The sequence below is a fragment of the Chrysemys picta genome, chromosome 1, assembly GCF_011386835.1.
Source record: "Chrysemys picta bellii isolate R12L10 chromosome 1, ASM1138683v2, whole genome shotgun sequence".
Lineage (NCBI taxonomy): Eukaryota > Metazoa > Chordata > Testudines > Emydidae > Chrysemys > Chrysemys picta.
The window spans coordinates 84,851,015-84,868,469 of record NC_088791.1 but is presented as its reverse complement, the minus strand read 5'-3'; the positions used below and the strand labels follow the sequence as shown (position 1 = coordinate 84,868,469).

The 17,455-nt window shown below is 37.9% G+C and overlaps 1 protein-coding gene across 14 annotated transcripts in view; it reads right to left on the bottom strand.

Moving 5' to 3' along the window:
* Nucleotides 1-17,455, bottom strand: part of CFAP54 (cilia and flagella associated protein 54) — a 207,898-nt gene that overhangs the window by 86,337 nt on the left and 104,106 nt on the right. For all 14 annotated transcript variants that reach the window (XM_008178758.4, XM_008178756.4, XM_024099621.3 and 11 more), the window contains 9 exons: nt 16,476-16,600; nt 14,244-14,474; nt 13,628-13,770; nt 11,182-11,363; nt 6,607-6,834; nt 5,419-5,642; nt 5,186-5,321; nt 933-1,041; nt 120-272 (listed from right to left, as the gene is read on the bottom strand). In XM_008178758.4, the coding sequence (XP_008176980.2) occupies nt 120-272; nt 933-1,041; nt 5,186-5,321; nt 5,419-5,642; nt 6,607-6,834; nt 11,182-11,363; nt 13,628-13,770; nt 14,244-14,474; nt 16,476-16,600 (1,531 nt within the window). The remainder of the gene's footprint in view (nt 1-119; nt 273-932; nt 1,042-5,185; nt 5,322-5,418; nt 5,643-6,606; nt 6,835-11,181; nt 11,364-13,627; nt 13,771-14,243; nt 14,475-16,475; nt 16,601-17,455) is intronic.

Genomic DNA, 17,455 nt, shown 5'->3' with positions numbered 1-17,455 from the left:
AAAACTGATTTTCCAATATTTGCTACTAAAAATATGTACCAGGTGCAGTCACTTGATATAGGGGTGTTTTGGAACCACACACATTTGATAATTAAGGGACACCATAACAAACATCTTACCTTGTGTGTGAGCAAGAAATAGTGAAAGCAACTTTCTGCTGTGTCTAAGTGCTCTGCTGTGATATTTAGATTTTTCTAGGGTTTCTCTGAAACATTTCAGTGTGTCTGTCACATCAAGAGGGACACAAACTAGGGCTTGTGCTTGACTGGAATCTAAGAGGAAGTAGTAATTAGGAACATTTTTTATATTTTACAGTGAAAATATAAGAGCATAGGCATAGTTGAACAATTTCTCAACTATTAGACAAAATAAATTTAATACACGGGGTTGATTAGATTTCCAATTGGTTTATGAACATTAATCTAAAGCATTAACAGACAGTCAATAATACTACTTTTAAACTTTTCAAATATGTTTTATTGTTATAAGTAATAGATGGAGCACTGGGCACCAGAAGTGAGAGCAAGAATACTGTCTTTATTGTACTCTCAATATCATCTATTGTTCAGTGATTCTACCCAATGTCCTTAATTCAACCCCCACACCCTCTCTTGTACATGAAACCTTGACACACATGTGATATTTAGAACCATGTCTTCTTTTTCCTTCTGAAGGACCTGTCAAGGCTTTAAACTTTTCACTATTATCCAATTTGAATAGATTTGAAAAGCTCTTCTTACCATTACAACACACTTGAGCTATATAGTCCCTTTCAAAACAATATTTCTGAAGCACTCATACATTTGTAAAAACAGAATTCAACAGTTTATAAATCTGTATGAAAGAGATATTCTGAGGTAGGGCAAAAATTAATGCAAAACAAAATTTTTTGGATAAAGAAAGGACTGGATTATGTCGGAATGGGTTCTAACCTGTATAAATATCTGGCATCTCAGGAACAAAATGGTGTCCAGAAACTTTCACTTCATTAAATGTGCTGGCAATACGCAACTGTTTTCCAATGAAGTTTCTGCAATTTATCTAAAAAAGAAGGTTTTCCACTTAGTCACTTGTTTATACTTAAAATGGCCAATATTTTATAATGTGGGTTCCCCAAGTTAGGCACCTAAATCCATATTTAGATGCCTAAATAAAAGAGGTCTGATTTTCAAAAATATTAAGCACCTGCAATTGCTGTATAAATCAACAAGAGCTTTAGATGTTCTGCACCTCTGAAAATCAGGTCTCTTATTTAATAATCTAGATGTAAAATCACATGCCTAACTTCAGGCATTCAAGTTTGCAAATTTAGGGCTAAGACATCTACGTACTTAAAACTATACCTCATTTCTTGCTTGCCAGAATTAAGAACCATACAATGACATGCAATACACTATTACATATCAGAGCTTTCAATCTGTCATGTTTCTCATAAAATATTAAGCTTATCGTATTATTAGGACAAATGAGTAAGAATCATGGTATGCTCCTTTAGACAATTAAAAAGTCCATTATTTTTTAGTGGGCTATATATCCAGAACTGGTATAAACTGGCAGAGTTACATTAACTTCAATGAAACTATGGCAATTCACACCAGATGAGGATCTGGACCAATATATGTCTGTACAGAGCGTAGCATCCTGCCTCTCAAAACTGTCTGAGGGTAAATGATCTGGAGAAAGGGGTAAATAGTGAGGAGGGAAAGTTTGCAGATGATACTAAACTGCTCAAGATAGTTAAGACCAAAGCAGACTGTGAAGAACTTCAAAAAGATCTCACAAAACTAAGTGATTGGGCAAAAAAGGGCAAATGAAATTTAATGTGGATAAATGTAAAGTAATGCACATTGGAAAAAATAATCCCAACTATCTATACAACATGATGGGGGCTAATTTAGCTACAACTAATCAGGAAAGAGATCTTGGAGTCATCGTGGATAGTTCTCTGAAGATGTCCACGCAGTGTGCAGTGGCAGTCAAAAAAGAAAACAGGATGTTAGGAATCATTCAAAAAGGGATAGAGAATAAGACGGAGAATATCGTATTGCCCTTATATAAATCCATGGTACACCCACATCTTTAATACTGGGCATAGATGTGGTCTCCATCATATTGCAGACATCTTCTGTAGCAGAAGAAGAGTTTTATTCTGTTTTCTATCAGCTACAAATAATTCTTATTCAAACAGAAAACTGGAATCTAATTTGTAAGACACAAAAAATATAATTTTTGATCAACTCACTAGAGAATATTTTACTAAGAAAAAATAGCTGTATGGTAAATGACACAGTTACTTTGTAAAGACGCATATATATTGGTTCATATATATATATAGGGCAACTAAAATGATTAGGGGTTTGGAACGGGTCCCATATGAGGAGTGATTGAAGAGGCTAGGACTTTTCAGCTTGGAAAAGAGGAGACTAAGGGGGGATATGATAGAGGTATATAAAATCACGAGTTGTGTGGAGAAAGTGAATAAGGAAAAGTTATTTTACTTGTTACCATAATATAACAACTAGGGGCCACCAAATGAAATTAATGGGCATCAGGATTAAAACAAATAAAAGGAAGTTCTTCTTCACATAGCATACAGTCAACCCAAGGAACTCCTTGGCCTGAGGAGGTTGTGAAGGCTAGGACTATAACAGGGTTTAAAAGAGAACTAGATAAATTCATGGAGGTTAAGTCCATTAATGGCTATTAGCCAGGATGGGTAAGGAATGGTGTCCTAGCCTCTGTTTGTCAGAGGGTGAAGATGGATGGCAGGAGAGAGATCACTTGATCATTACCTGTTAGATTCACTCCCTCTGGAGCACCTGGCATTGGCCACTGTCGGTAGACAGGATACTGGGCTGGATGGACCTTTGGTCTGACCCAGTACGGCCGTTCTTATGTTAGGTGTCTTTGAACTAATATATTAAATATGATTATATAAAATTAGTTTTTATTATGCCATTTGAGACATTGCTTTCAAAAATGTAATTATTTTTATTCTACCTTATTGTAACATATCGCACAGATTACTGAACACTTGATGTTAAGTACATCAATCTTATTTAAAAAATCTTAACTTTAAAAAGAACTTTTTGCTGCCATTAGTGTCTTACAACGGAATTTGCTGGCTGTCTTTAAGTTTGCCAAATATACAGAATCATGACTTTGAGTGGTAGAAAACTGTGAATGTATGAATTCCTGGTGCAGGTTTCTCATGTTCTTCTTCTTTGGCTTTTTAAGTATTCAGGCTTGCTCAATATGGGTAATTCTGAACTTTTTATGGGTTAAGTACTCAAGTACATAGCAACAAAGCAGTACCTCAAGGGGCACAGTTTAATTCATCAAGAAGTGCATATGGCACCCAGATATATATTCTCACTTGAAAGGGATACTGTCAAGCATTTTAGGCCTCAAGTTTAGATTCTGACCATGTGTAGCGGGGTGATTACCCCGCTCCTGCCTGAGAGGTTTAAAACAGCCCTGGCAGAGGGCTAGGGCAAAGGGAAAAGCTACTGGGCTGATTGGGGAAGTAGCCACAGCTGGGTCATGCCCCAATCAGGCCCCAGCTGGCCTGTATAAGAAGGCTGGGAGCCAGGAGTTCAAGAGTCTCTCTCTGCCTTCAGAGAGAGAGAGACTCTTGAACTCCTGGCTCCCAGCCTTCAGAGAGAGAAGGGCTTAGCTGCAGGGAGCTAGACAGGGTACCTGAGTGGAGCAGGGCTGGGGAAAGGCTGAGGAGCTGGGGAGCTCCAGCCTGGATAGCCCCAGGCTGCGGCCTGGTAATAGGTGAAGCGGAACTGGGGGTTGCAGAGGGCAGCCCAGGGCTAGGCCAAGGCAGCAGGTCCAAACCCAACCTTGCCGATGATGAGTGGCCTATACTGCAGTCTGCCCCAGAGAGTGGGGGCTAGCTGGTGACTGGCAGTGGCCTTCACCTGAGGTGAGGTGGGATTAGTGGGTGGGGGTTCCCCTGGGAGGGGAGACCTAGCATATGTATGGGTATTGCCAGGGGGCAGCACCCACAGCAAGGGGCACCGGGGTCCTGGGAGGGACACGGGGGCCAGAGAAGAGGAAAGGCAGATCACTGGCCTGCAGAGGGCGCTCCAGAGGCTGGTGAGCTAATTCCCTGGACGACCGGCAGGAGGCACCTCAGGGGTGAGTCCGGACCTTCTCTTACACCATGTGATGGCATGGAGGTACCCAGTGTGCCCCCTTTCAGTGAGGCCTCGCACACCACATGGGCCCTGCATCTGTTTTCCTTCCCCCCAAGTTATAAACAAGTCCAGACAGACATCTTTATCAAAGAACACTTCCCTTTCCAGGAGTCTCATTGATTAACAATAGTCTTCAACATAAGTAGGACCTACTCAGCTACACACAGGGCATTCATCCTGTCTGACTTTGTCCAACTAGTAGTCTCTGGTTTCTTTCTTCTACCCTGCTCTGAGAAACATCTCTGTTTAAGGAACTCTTCCCAGTTCTTCTCTGAATTACTCCTTTTCAGACCCTCCTTAAAAAGAGTCTCCTAGCTCTCCCCCCTGGAACTGGGTTATATTAATTAGATTCTCCAGTCCTTCTTAAGCAGGAGCCCTCCTCTTTGGAGAGGAGTTGTAGGTTGACCAGCTGTACAACCTTTGCCAGCTTCTTTTTCAGCTGTCCTCTTTTCCTTTATTAGCCCTCAAGCTTCAGGGATCTCAGCAGGCCAGTCTTTCCTGGCTGATGCCTCCTATTATTTGACCTGCTATGGGGGAGAGGGCTGCATTTATGCTGGTCCCCTTCTGCCAGCTCATGCCCATTTGGTTGGGAGAGAGGGAAGCCTTCCTCTGCCTCTCTGTAAGGCTCCTGGCCTCAGGTCTGACTCCCAGGACGGCTTCCTCTCTCCCAATATTTTCCAGGTCCTGGTATCTATAATCAGACGTTTCAGAGTCTTAAAGGGTCACACCAGATGGCAGGGTGGACCAATCATTAAGCAGTACTGCTATTAAAAGGCAGAGTACCCTGTAACAGACGCATAATATGGTATAGTTGCATAGACTTTTATCTGTATTGTTCCTTAATTTAATCTTAAAGATTCCTGTTTCTCAACATTATGAGAAATCTTATTAATCTGTTAAAAACACAATAAATTAAAACATTTTTCAGGATTTAGTTTACAGTGAGATTCAGTATCTAAATAATTAAATAAATAGTTCACCTTGTTTGCATTATCACCCTGATATTTTATGAAATGAGGCTGAGGACTATCTGGGCCTCTGAATTGCTGTATTCTCTCCAGAAGTTGTCTCTGTGCATATATCAGCAGTGGAGTCACTTGTTCTGCATATCTTTCACTGGAAAAGGCCAAGTAATATTACAAATCAAAATTACTTATGTTTTAAATGAATAATCTAGCTTTTTCCTCTCCATACACCCTTAAGTGTTACTTACTGTGTAATTGTGTTAAAATGCAAGGCTATATGTACCAGTGCTTCCCATTTCTTCATTTGGTATAAGAGCTCTATAGTTCTAAGTACCAGACCACATATCCATCTCAAGTCAACCACATTGATATCATCAAGAGGGCAGCAAAAAGTAAGATTAGAACCCCCGTCCTCATCAGCAATTCCTCCTACACAACTTGGAACACAGAAATCTCCTTCAGGATCAAAAATCTATGAGGAGAACATAATACATTATAATGAACAGTTTCAAAAGTTAATGCAATTAATTGTATTGCAATGAACAATTACACGGTTTTAATGTAATTCTTTCTGGATTGCTTTTGTTTTTGCCCATTTCCTTTTGTTTGCCATATAGACTCTCTCCCTCCCCCCTTGGTCATTGGGCTCCGTTTTGTTTTAATCAATGGTTTGGAAGGCACTCCACATACTTTGTAATAGGCACTAGAGCTAGTTGGGAAGTTTTTGAAAAACTTTTTTTTTTGTCAGAAAATGCGAATTTGTTGACACTGAAACTGTTAACAATCAATTTCCCATTTTGAACATTTTTGATGAAAAAGTTTCAAAGTTGTCAAAAAGTTACATTTTTTGGTTTTCATTTAAAATTTTCATTTTCAAATTTCATTCCAATTTTTATTTCAATATTTAAGTTAATTTATAGTAAAAATAAATTAAAAAGGTTGGAATCAAGAGAAAGTATTTCAAAATTTTCTAAACAGAACTTTTAGATTGATCCAATCCAAAACAAATTTCGGATTTTTGGTTTGCAAAATTTTCAAGATTTTGACTTTGCATCCTGATTTGAGATGGGAAATTTTTCAAAATCTTAAATTCTCATGGGAGGGAAAAACCATTTCCTGCCCAGCTCTCATTGGCAACATAGAAACTGAAAGATAAAAGGAAAAGGTAAATGTAAAATTGAGGCAGACAGTAACGAGAATAGATGGCTTCAGTTTTTATTGTCTCTTCTAAAGCAAGTTTTTAGAAGGCAAGTTATAATTCTACAAGTTAAGAAATACTGTTATTCTGTACAGGCTGTATTATGGGCAGTAGTTTGAAGTTACCAAAATCAATGATCAGTACAAAAAAATAATTTCTCCTGATTCCTTTCTCCATTTTTCCATACCATTCAAAGAACTAACTAAAATAGAATATATGAATAAAAATACATGTTTACCTTAAGGGAATTACTAGTTTGTAGTTCAATTATCATATCAAGTATCGTATCTGATGCCAAATAGAATGGCAACCAGATGGTGCTGATAAGAAAATTTCTGGTAATAGGAAATAATCCTTGAAGAGAATGTGAATGCTTGGCAACTGACAGCGCTTCTTGACTATAGTTCCAAAGCTCTCGGCAGGTATTTTGAAGCAATGTCCAGTGGCCACCACGATGAGCGAGAACCTATACATAATTTTTTCAAAATGTTGTTATATTTTCAAAGTATAGTTTTGAACAAAGATTCATTCCTCTATCTCAAAACTCAGATAGAAATAATTCTTTAAAATTATGAAGATTTCCTTAAATTACTCACCCTCAGTAAGAACTTACTTAATATATTAATAAAATGATAATCACAGAAGTGTAGGACTGGAAGGGTTATTTAACACAGAGAGGTTATTTAGTACAGTTCCCTGCATTCAAGGCAGGGCTACATAATAACTAGACCATTCTTGACGGTGTTGTTTTTAAAAACCTCCAATGATGGAGATTCCACAATGTCCGTAGGCAATTTGTTCCAGCGCTTAACTACCCCAACAGTTAAGAAGTTTTTCCTAATGTCCAAATAAACCCCTCTTTCTGCAATGTAAGTCCATTGTTTCTTGTCCTATCCTCAGAGATTAATGAGAACAATTTTTCACCCTCCTTCTTGTAACAACCTTTTAAGTACTTGTAAACTGTTATATCCCACTTCAAACTTCTTCTCCAAACTAAACAAATCCATTTTTTTCAATCTTTCCTCATATGTCATGTTTTATAGACCTTTAATCATTTTTGTTGCTGTCTTCTGGACTTTCTCCAATTTGTCCACATTCTTCCTGAAATGTGGCACCTAGAACTGGACACAATACTCCAGCTGAGGTCTTATCAGCAATACAATTTATAATTGTATAGCACCTTCCATTCCAGGTTCTCAACCTACTTTGCAAAAAAATCAATACATTTAGCCTCACAATATAATAATACATAAGGGAAGTAAGTCACTTTGCCAGTGATGGAGAATCTATCATGACCCTTGGCAGGAGTGATGAAAAAATGCTTCCTATTATAAAATTCAAAAGTACACAATTATAACCTATTAGCAATGTCAGATACAGTGGGATGAATTCTGCTCTTGCAACCTCACTGAAATCAGCAAATACAGCCAGGAGAGCTGGCTGTATTTTAAAGAATCCTTACTGAGGTTGCAGGAACAAACCATTCCGATGTGTAGAAAGAACAGTAAATATGGCAGGCAACCAGCTTGGCTTAACAGTGAAATCCTTGCTGATCTTAAACACAAAAAAGAAACTTACAAGAGGTGGAAAATTGGACAAATGACCAGGGAGGAGTATAAAAATACTGCTCAGGGATGCAGGAGTGAAATCAGGAAGGCCAAATCACACTTGGAGTAGCAGCTAGCAAGGGATGTTACTCTTAACAAGAAGGGTTTCTACAGGTATGTTAGCAACAAGAAGGTGGTCAGGGAAAGTGTGGGCCCATTACTGAATGGGGGAGGCAACCTAGTTTCAGAGGATGTGGAAAAAGTTAATGTACCCAATGCTTTTTTCACCTCTGCCTTAACAAACAAGGTCAGCTCCCAGACTACTGCACTGGGCAACACAGTATGGGGAGGAGGTGACCAGTCCTCTGTGGAGAAAGAAGTGGTTCAGGACTATTTAGAAAAGCTGGATGAGCACAAGTCCATGGGGCCAGATGCACTGCATCTCAGGGTGCTAAAGGAGTTGCAGAGCCATTGGCCATTATCTTTGAAAACTCATGGCAATCAGGGGAGGTCCCGGAGCTCCCGGGAAAAAGGCTAATGTAGTGCCCATCTTCAAAAAGGGAAGAAGGAGGATCCAGGGAACTACAGGCCAGTCAGCCTCACCTCAGTCCCTGGAAAAATCATGGAGCAGGACCTCAAGGAATCAATTTTGAAGCACTTAGAGGAGAGGAAAGTGATTAGGAATAGTCAGCATGGATTCACCAAGGGCAAGTCATGCCTGACTAACCTAATTGCCTTCTATGATGAGATAACTGGCTCTGTGGATGAGGGGAAAGCAGTGGACGTGTTATTCCTTGACTTTAGGAAAGCTTTTGATACAGTCTCCCACAGTATTCTTGGTGGCAAGTATGGGCTGGATGAATGGACTATAAGGTGGATAGAAAGCTGGCTAGATCATCGGGCTCAATGGGTAGCGACCAATGGTTTCATGTCTAGTTGGCAGCCGGTATCAAGCGGAGTGCCCCAAGGGTCGGTCCTGGGGCCAGTTTTGTTCAATATCTTCATTAATGATCTGGAGGATGCCGTAGATTGCATCCTCAGCAGGTTTGCAGATGACACTAAACTGGGAGGAGTGGTAGATAGGATACAGAGGAACCTAGACAAATTAGAGGATTGGGCCAAAAGAAATCTGAGGTTCAACAAGGAAAAGTGCAGTGTCCTGCACTTAGGACGGAAGAATTCCATGCACTGCTACAGACTAGGGACCAAGTGGCTATGTAGCAGTTCTGCAGAAAAGGATCTGGGGTTACAGTGGATGGGAAGCTAGATATGAGTCAACAGTGTGCCCTTGTTGCCAAGAAGGCTAACGGCATTTTGGGCTGTATAAGTAGGGGCATTGCCAGCAGATCGAGGGACATGATCATTCCCCTCTATTCAGCATTAGTGAGGCCTCATCTGAGTACTATGTCCAGTTTTGGGCCCCACACTACAAGAAGGATGTGGAAAAATTAGAGTCCAGTGGAGGGCAACAAAAATGATTAGGGGGCTGGAGCATAATTTATGAGGAGAGGCTGAGGGAACTGGGATTATTTAGTCTGCAAAAGAGAAGAATGAAGGGGGATTTGATAGCTTCTTTCAACTACCTGAAAGGAGGTTCCAAAGAAGATGGATCTAGACTGTTCTCAATGATACCAGATGACAGAACAAGGAGTAATGTTCTCATGTTGTAGTGGGGGGGGGGGGTTAAGTTGGATATTAGGGAAAACTTTTTCACTAGGAGGGTGGTGAAGCACTGGAATGGGTTACCTAGGGAGGTGGTGGAATCTCCTTCCTTAGAAGTTTTTAAGGTCAGGCTTGACAAAGCCCTGGCTGGGATGATTTAGTTGGCGATTAGGTCCTGCTTTGAGTAGGGGGTTGGACTAGATGACCTCCTGAGGTCCCTTCCAACCCTAATATTCTATGATTCTATGAATGGGGTTTGTCATGTTTACATTTGTCCACCCAGGATGCTTGTCTACATGGGGACTCTTAGGAATATTAAGACAAACCAATTAAAGCTGTGTAATGTGCATAAGTCAAAACATAAACTTACATTGACTTCAGCTGTAGTAGGACTGAGTCCAAATTGGGCTAGATTTGAACCAATAACAGAAATTCTTTATCTGCCAGGACTTTAGTTTTGTGTTTCTCTTGCAAGAGTTGATACATTCCAAGTAAGAACTTTTTACAGAGCTACAAAAATAATTTTTTACTGTTTTTTTTTTTACACTTAGTTTTGGAGAGTCTACACAGCACCATGAGAGTGAGCTGGGACTCTTTTGCCACACGCAACAGAATTATTAACTAAATTCCACTTGCAAATATGTTTCAGTCTTTATTTTTTGTGATGTGTGATTCAGAAAGAACATGCCTTGAACTTTCTGATCACTGGTTCAATTTGCAGGGCTGACAAAGGAAATAAAATTATAAATTGAGTAAATTTGATATGGTAATCATGGAGATACAATAAATATGGAAAGCCCACAATGCCGTTTTCAGAATATAACCCCATTTTCAGGAGGAAGATTTAATCGGTGCATTTTTACCTTTCAGTGTTTACAGATAGATAATACCATAGGCTGAAGTTTTTCAGGTGAACATTAAAGGTTTTATTAAGTATTGTTATAGATGTTTTAGATGTTTGTTACATTATCAAATGTTGCCATAGAAAAAAATAAATCCTCATGAAATTAAGACTTGGCAATTAAAGAAAGAAGTAATTTGAAAAAGTATTCTATTTTGAAATGTACCCATACTTACAGTGCTAGGTCTACACATATTCTACTTACGACACGGGCTCTTAAAACATTTTTTAAAATGTTTGCAAAAGCTTTGTATGTTAATAATATTCAAAGCTGTATATTACTTCACTCTGTCACTTTTTTTTTTAAGTGAGAATTTAGGTGAGCTGGGAGGAACAGAGGGGGTCCCAAAAGAGCTACAATTAAAATAGTTTTTAAGACATCAAGATTGATCACTTATTCACCATGGCCTTCAACTCTTCTAACAAAGGATATAAACAATATAAACAAATAAGTCTGGCAATACTTTAAGGAAGGATTTAGAAAATATGGTAAGAAAAAATTATGAAAAAAGTGTAAGATGAAGTAGTTATGTCAAGTACAAAAAAGTGTATATATATGATATGCAGTGTTTGAACATTTTCCTAAGGATGAAAAATCACTAGTTTTCTCCCATTTAAAAGTTTTTTGAGGTACTGTAGTATTTTAAAAAAACTAAATAATATAAAGCAGTAGTAAATATCTTAATTCAAAAGTGCACGTTACCACTGCTCTTCTTAAATGCAGAAAGGTTTTTGTGAAATGCTCTAACAGAATGGCATTAGACATAGGCCGTTCATGCTCTCTGGCGGAAAGAGTCGTGGATAACTCTGTATCATTTGTCATTTGAGATCGAGGAGTATCTGCTTCACTGAATTTAATGCTGTGCTCCGAAGATTTATCAGGATCTTAAAATGAAAAGATAATTGGTTAAAACTAAGTTAACATTCTCAAAAAACATAAGAAAAATCACATCACTAGACTTAAGATTTTAAAGCTGCACTTAAATATTCAAAAATCAGGAAATGCCAAAGCTAACATTATAATTTATAATTTTATATACAATTATTTTTATAAATAAGTTATATTTATAATATCATAATATATTTTTAGTGAAGTGGAGGTCAAAGTAGTGATGGGAAAATTGGTTGAACCAAAATAGCGTGCCTAATATTTTGTCCATCCTCCAAACCAAACCAGAACCTCTTTTCTATTAAGAATTCTTTCTCCCTGAAGCCATGCAGTTTTTAGGGGAAGTGGCCATTCAGCAAGCTCCCCAAAATCCCACTGGTGACAAAGCCCTCTTTGGAGGGAAAGTGGTGGGGGGAATGAATCACACTCTCTTTTTGTGACAACGCTTGTTGTTGGTAAAAATTACTTAGCTCTGTAATGAGACAAGGTGAGTGATGGAATATCTTTTATGGGACCAACTTCTGTTTCTGAAAAAGACCAGCTTACACAGACATCTTTTTAGACCTGCTCTTTTTCAGGTACCTTTCCAAGTCCTTAAGAAGAGCTCTGTGAAAGCTCAAAAGCTTACCTCTTTCACCAACAGAAGTTGGTCCAATAAAAGATATTACCTCACCCACCTTGTCATTCTAATATCCTGGGACCTACATGGCTACAACACCACTGCAATTAGCTCTTTAGTGATAGGTCTCCTTCACAGGGAATTACAAAATCTAGTAGCCTTTGAGTTACAGAGAAGTCTTACTGCAAATGGTTCTTTCAGGTTGAAATGAAGCTTCTCTAGTACTTGAACTCTAGAAAAAAATATGTACTTCCAGAATTCTAGAACACAGAAATATAAATGGCTCTAGGGTTTCATAAATTCACAGTGAGCTCTGAGTTGTAAATAACAAGAAAGACTTGAGAGTACTGCTTAGTTTCAAGGTAGCTGCTGCAGAGAAACCCAGGAAGGGCTGGCATCTAGTTACTACTACTCCTTAACATGGACAGTATATGTTACTTGAGGGGACAAGTGAAATGATCATGTGCTTGACCCTCAGCCAAAGACCCTGGAAATGGATCTGCAAAGTTAAGGAAGCTAGAAGTGTTTGGAAGAAGAAGTAGTTTAACTTCTAGGGAATAAAGTGGAAGCTTATCAGAGGCCTGTAAAAGAGAGGCTCTTTATCTGAAACATATCTGCCCTCCTAACCTTTATATACCGAAACTTTTAACATGTACCTTCAACTAACTAAACCTTTGAATCACTTAATTTACAATCATCACTAGTTCAAAGACAGAGCCACTCAAGCAGCACTGAAAAGAAAGCTAGTGGGTGACAGTAATATATAAAAGGAATTTAAGAGGGAGTTTGTGCAGGAGTGTGGGACTCAGCCCTCCCATAAGAAAGAAAATAAATGTAAGCCACATTTTGGATTTCAGGTCTATGATAAAAGGAAACATTTCTTCACACAATACATAATTAGACTATGGAACTCACTGTCAACAGGATGCCATTAAAGCCAAAAAATTAGCGATTCAAAGAGGGACAGAACATGTAAATGTATAGCAAGGATATCCAGAGTTATAACACTCCAAGTAACAAAAAATATCAGAAGGCAGATAAGACCTGCTTCAGGGCTTAAGCCAGTCTTTAACTATGAGGATTTAAGATGAGACCTTCTTGAGGGGAATATTATCTTACATCTGCCTCTATGGGGCTTCTTGCATCTTCCCAAAAACATCTGGTGTTGGCCAGTATGGCAATAGCTATGTACTTATGTATTCCCCTCTCATCTTTCTGTCAAGGTCACCACACTGCTAAAAACTCTCCATAGCAACAATGGCCCCAAGGAAAGCTGTAAAAAAGATAATACTGGCCAGAGCTGCTATAAACACCCAATATCAAGACGAGTCTTCTTTTTGTAGTATGTGTGGGGAAGGAAAACACAGGGGAGACTTTGGGGATCTAGGAAAGCCCAGAGGACCGGTTCCAATCTTCCCCAAATGGAGGTATAAATGACTCGCCCAAGGTCACAAAATGAACCAGTGATGGAGCTGGGAGTAAAATCAGGGGTCTCCTGAGTCCCAGTACTAATCTAACCTCACCATCTCCATACAGCATTTTGTCTGTAAGAGGTGGTTCATAATTCTGACAATGTTAATAAGGTAATGGAGAAAGCTAGGTTAAATAGATTTAGTCTGTTCACACATTCATAACTGTTACCAGTTATTTTTCTGCTACTTTCTGATTGTGTTCTTTTAATCAGCAAGTGACTCAGGGTTCCTATGTTGTCATCTGTTCCTCCTCTCACAACTATGATGCCAGAATTATTTAATGAGAATATTTCAGGGTCCAGAACATCATAACTGGAGGGGAGAAAGAAATAAAAAAATAATTCAAAAATCTAGATATTGTATTAAAGAAGACTTCCAAACACATTCATAATATTCATTCCACCATCACTGAATTTTGATTATTCTTCAATTACTTTTATAAGTCTTAAATAATGAATTATGGTCAGAAGTTTTAAATTCTGAAAAAAATAAGACAAAAAGAATGCTCTATAGCACAATTCCAAAACCTTCACTTGACTCAGGAATAGTGCTTTCCTGACTTAATAAAACAAAAATACTCTAATAATCACCCAAAACAGTACAGGTTCACTGTTGTATGATGTAAGATTTGCTTTACTCTTGTGCATAGGAGTTATAAATTTTTTCGTACAACCTTATGAGGGGAGCTAGTCATATGACCAAATTGACCAATGGGATTTTAATTAAAAATGTAAGCATTAGCATTAATAATACATTCATGTTTTAAGTATTACAGTACATCATACCTGTTCAAATGTTGTAAACTGCAAACTCCAATATTATATTGCTCTTCCAGCCGCTTTTTAAACAAATTGAAGTGAGTAATTGCCAGATAAATGTTCATCTGAGACCTCCAGGGCATCTCCTCAAGACATACCTGATGGAACCTTTTTCGTTTTAAGTAATTACTAACAGTTGGATTCAGCAGTACAACCAGGGTGTGAAAAGCTACTTTTTCTATCTCATCTCGCTGTTTCCTAAACAAAAACATGTTAATGATTTTGTACATTAGCAGAACAGATGTTGTGCCTTCCAAAGCAATGATGGAGGGAAAATGATAAAGGGCACACAACAGAATAACCCCATTATACATCAACAGACTTTTACTAGCTCAGAAGCACATTATACATTTCTATAAAAAGGACATCTACAGCTGTGATTTTACTGAACCAGGACAGAGTGTATTTTTCTTTTTCAAATATATTTAATTTTAGAGATATTTACAACATGCGGGTCAAATCCTGATACTCTCTCTTTTATTACTGATTTCCAAGGGAGTGTTCTCTGAATAATGACTGAAGAATTAGGCTCTGTGTTATACTCTGTCATTTAAATATGGCATTGCAGCAAGTACTATATGAAATGTGACACTAAAAGGTACTCTATAGCCTTTATATCTGATAAAACAATATTTAGCCTTCTATTGCCACTTGTTGAATCCACCACACCAAAAAAAGTCTCAACTGGATCATGAGTTTCTACAGCAGTTTCAAAATACAACGCTGAAACTCACTGCAGGTATTCTCATCAATGGGCTGGGGAAATAATAAAAAGGAAACTAATTTTTTATTTAGTATTCATGCACTCATATTTGCAGAAACTTTTTTAAAATGACAGAATATGTATGTCGGAATGAAATTTTTCTCAACCCATATTTCCTTGACTGATTTTGCATCTGAAATCCACAACTGACCCAATACATTGCATCTGCACAGGCAACCACCATTACCCGAAGTTGAAGTTCTTCAGAGCCCAACACTTGGGCTTGAAACACTAGAAGAACCAAGAATCTAATCTTCTGAAATTAGTCCTAGAGTAGGAAATCTTCTAAATTTCCACGTGAATGATCTACTAGGATTGATTAAAAGAGCTCTTCCTCCAACTGATCATGTTTGTTTATTTATTTAGGTATTTTATATAAAAATCTCATTACTAGAAGAATATGGAAGATTGTTTCCCTTTCCAAGTGAGCTTTTTACAGTAGGCTGTTCAAATAGTAATGTATTTGAATGTCCCATTTCTTAGTTTGAAGATATTACCACTAGTTTGATAAATATTCTGGGAACTGATTGACATTCCAAAAGACATTGATATGAACTGGAAGCATCTAGCATCCACAGCAAAATAGAGGAACCATGGATGTCAGTATCTTATTGAGACACGGAGGAAGGACACACAGGATACCATGAAGTCTATGTGGTCCTCTAGTGATACCTCCTGTTCAAAGGTACTGAGGTTTGCATTCGTCTTACTGATTCATGAATTCATATGTTTTAGGGCCAGAAAGGGCCATTAGATCATCTAGTCTGGCCATTATATTTCACACTGTTAGCTCTGTATGGTGCCTAATAAGATATGTGACTAAAAAATTCCTCCGAGAAAGGAATCCATTTTTTATTTGAAGACATCAAGAGATGGAGAATCCACCACTTCCCTTGGTAGATTGTTCCAGTGGTTAATCACCCTCACTGTTAAAAATTTGTACTTTATTACTAATTTGAATTTGTCTGGCTTCAGCTTCCAGCCTTTGGTTCTTGTTATTCCTTTGTCCTCTACATTAATGGGACCTTTAGTGCCCAGTATTTTCTCTCCATGAAGGGACTTTTCAATTCTGGTAAGCCAACTCGAGTGATCTAATGCAATTGATAAATAGAACCCTCTGGCCCATCAAGACAGGGCCTTAGAGAGCTTTTACTAGATGGTCTCTGAAAACTATGACTGAAAGGCTCCTGAATTAGATTAGCCATGAGATAGATTTTGTGACCATGGTTTGAAGCACATGTTATACCATGCCAAAGTGTTGCACAGAAGAGGGTGATCTGTGAACCTGCTGTTATAATCAATCCCTCCTAGAGTTCATTCCCTTTAGCATAAATTTAGAAATGAAACAGACATCATTACAAAGTAAATTTCCAATAAAGTTAATTTTACTTTTATGTAGTGAGTATAAATGGTGAATTCTAACCCTGTAAATTTACCTTTGTGCTTCTGGAGATCTCCCCAGACTTGGGTGTCTCAGGAAATATTGTCTAAGACTCTCTCTTCCTCTAAAGGGGGACATTACTTCTTTTCTTGGTTTCTTCAAAGTTGATGCCTCTAGGGGCTTAGAAAAATATTTGCTATGTCACAAACTAATTAAATATTTCATATCTAGCTCTTTAGGCACATTAATTGCATCTACATCACAATTTGCATTCAAAATGTGTTGTAGTTCACTTCTGTATAAATGTAAATGGAAAAATAAGAAAATATGGAAATTCAGAACTATTTGTCAAAATATGCCATTGAAGGAAATATTATGCATTCCAGAAGGTTATCCCAGAAAACTCTTTTTGCAGAAAGAGAAGATACTTCAGATGTTTCAAATTGGGGTACTGGTCAGGATCCAAAATAATTCTATTTCACTTATCAATATTTTTCAACTCTGAATCATCACAGTTCTTTTCCTGTCACTTGAAGAGAAATTCTGATACTGCAAAATCTCTGGCTTTATTTCCATATATTATAAATTGTAGTGAATGAAAACAGAACTACACTGAGAACTATTATTGGCTGGATTCAATGAAACTGTACTGGGATAAGAAATTTCTAAAGAATCAATCACATAAATCACTAATAAAGATGTCAGAGGATACTAATTATGCAACAGAAGCAGGAATTTTAGGAGTTGTATGAAAGCTATCAAATGAGAAATTTTGTTATCCTTTACAAATTCCAAGAAGATAATGGTATTACAGACTTTTGTGTTAATTTTTTTTATACATATTAGTACTTGGACACTTCTTTAAAATCTCCCTACAGAAATATTTCACAAATTGCTTGAAAAAATGCAGGATAAAGACTGTAATTTTGTTTATATATATAAAGTAATTCCCTGGCAATCTTACACATCTCATGGATTGATCATTACCTCTTGATTTTTGTGCAGGAGCACATCTCTCTCAGCAGTGCCAGTAAC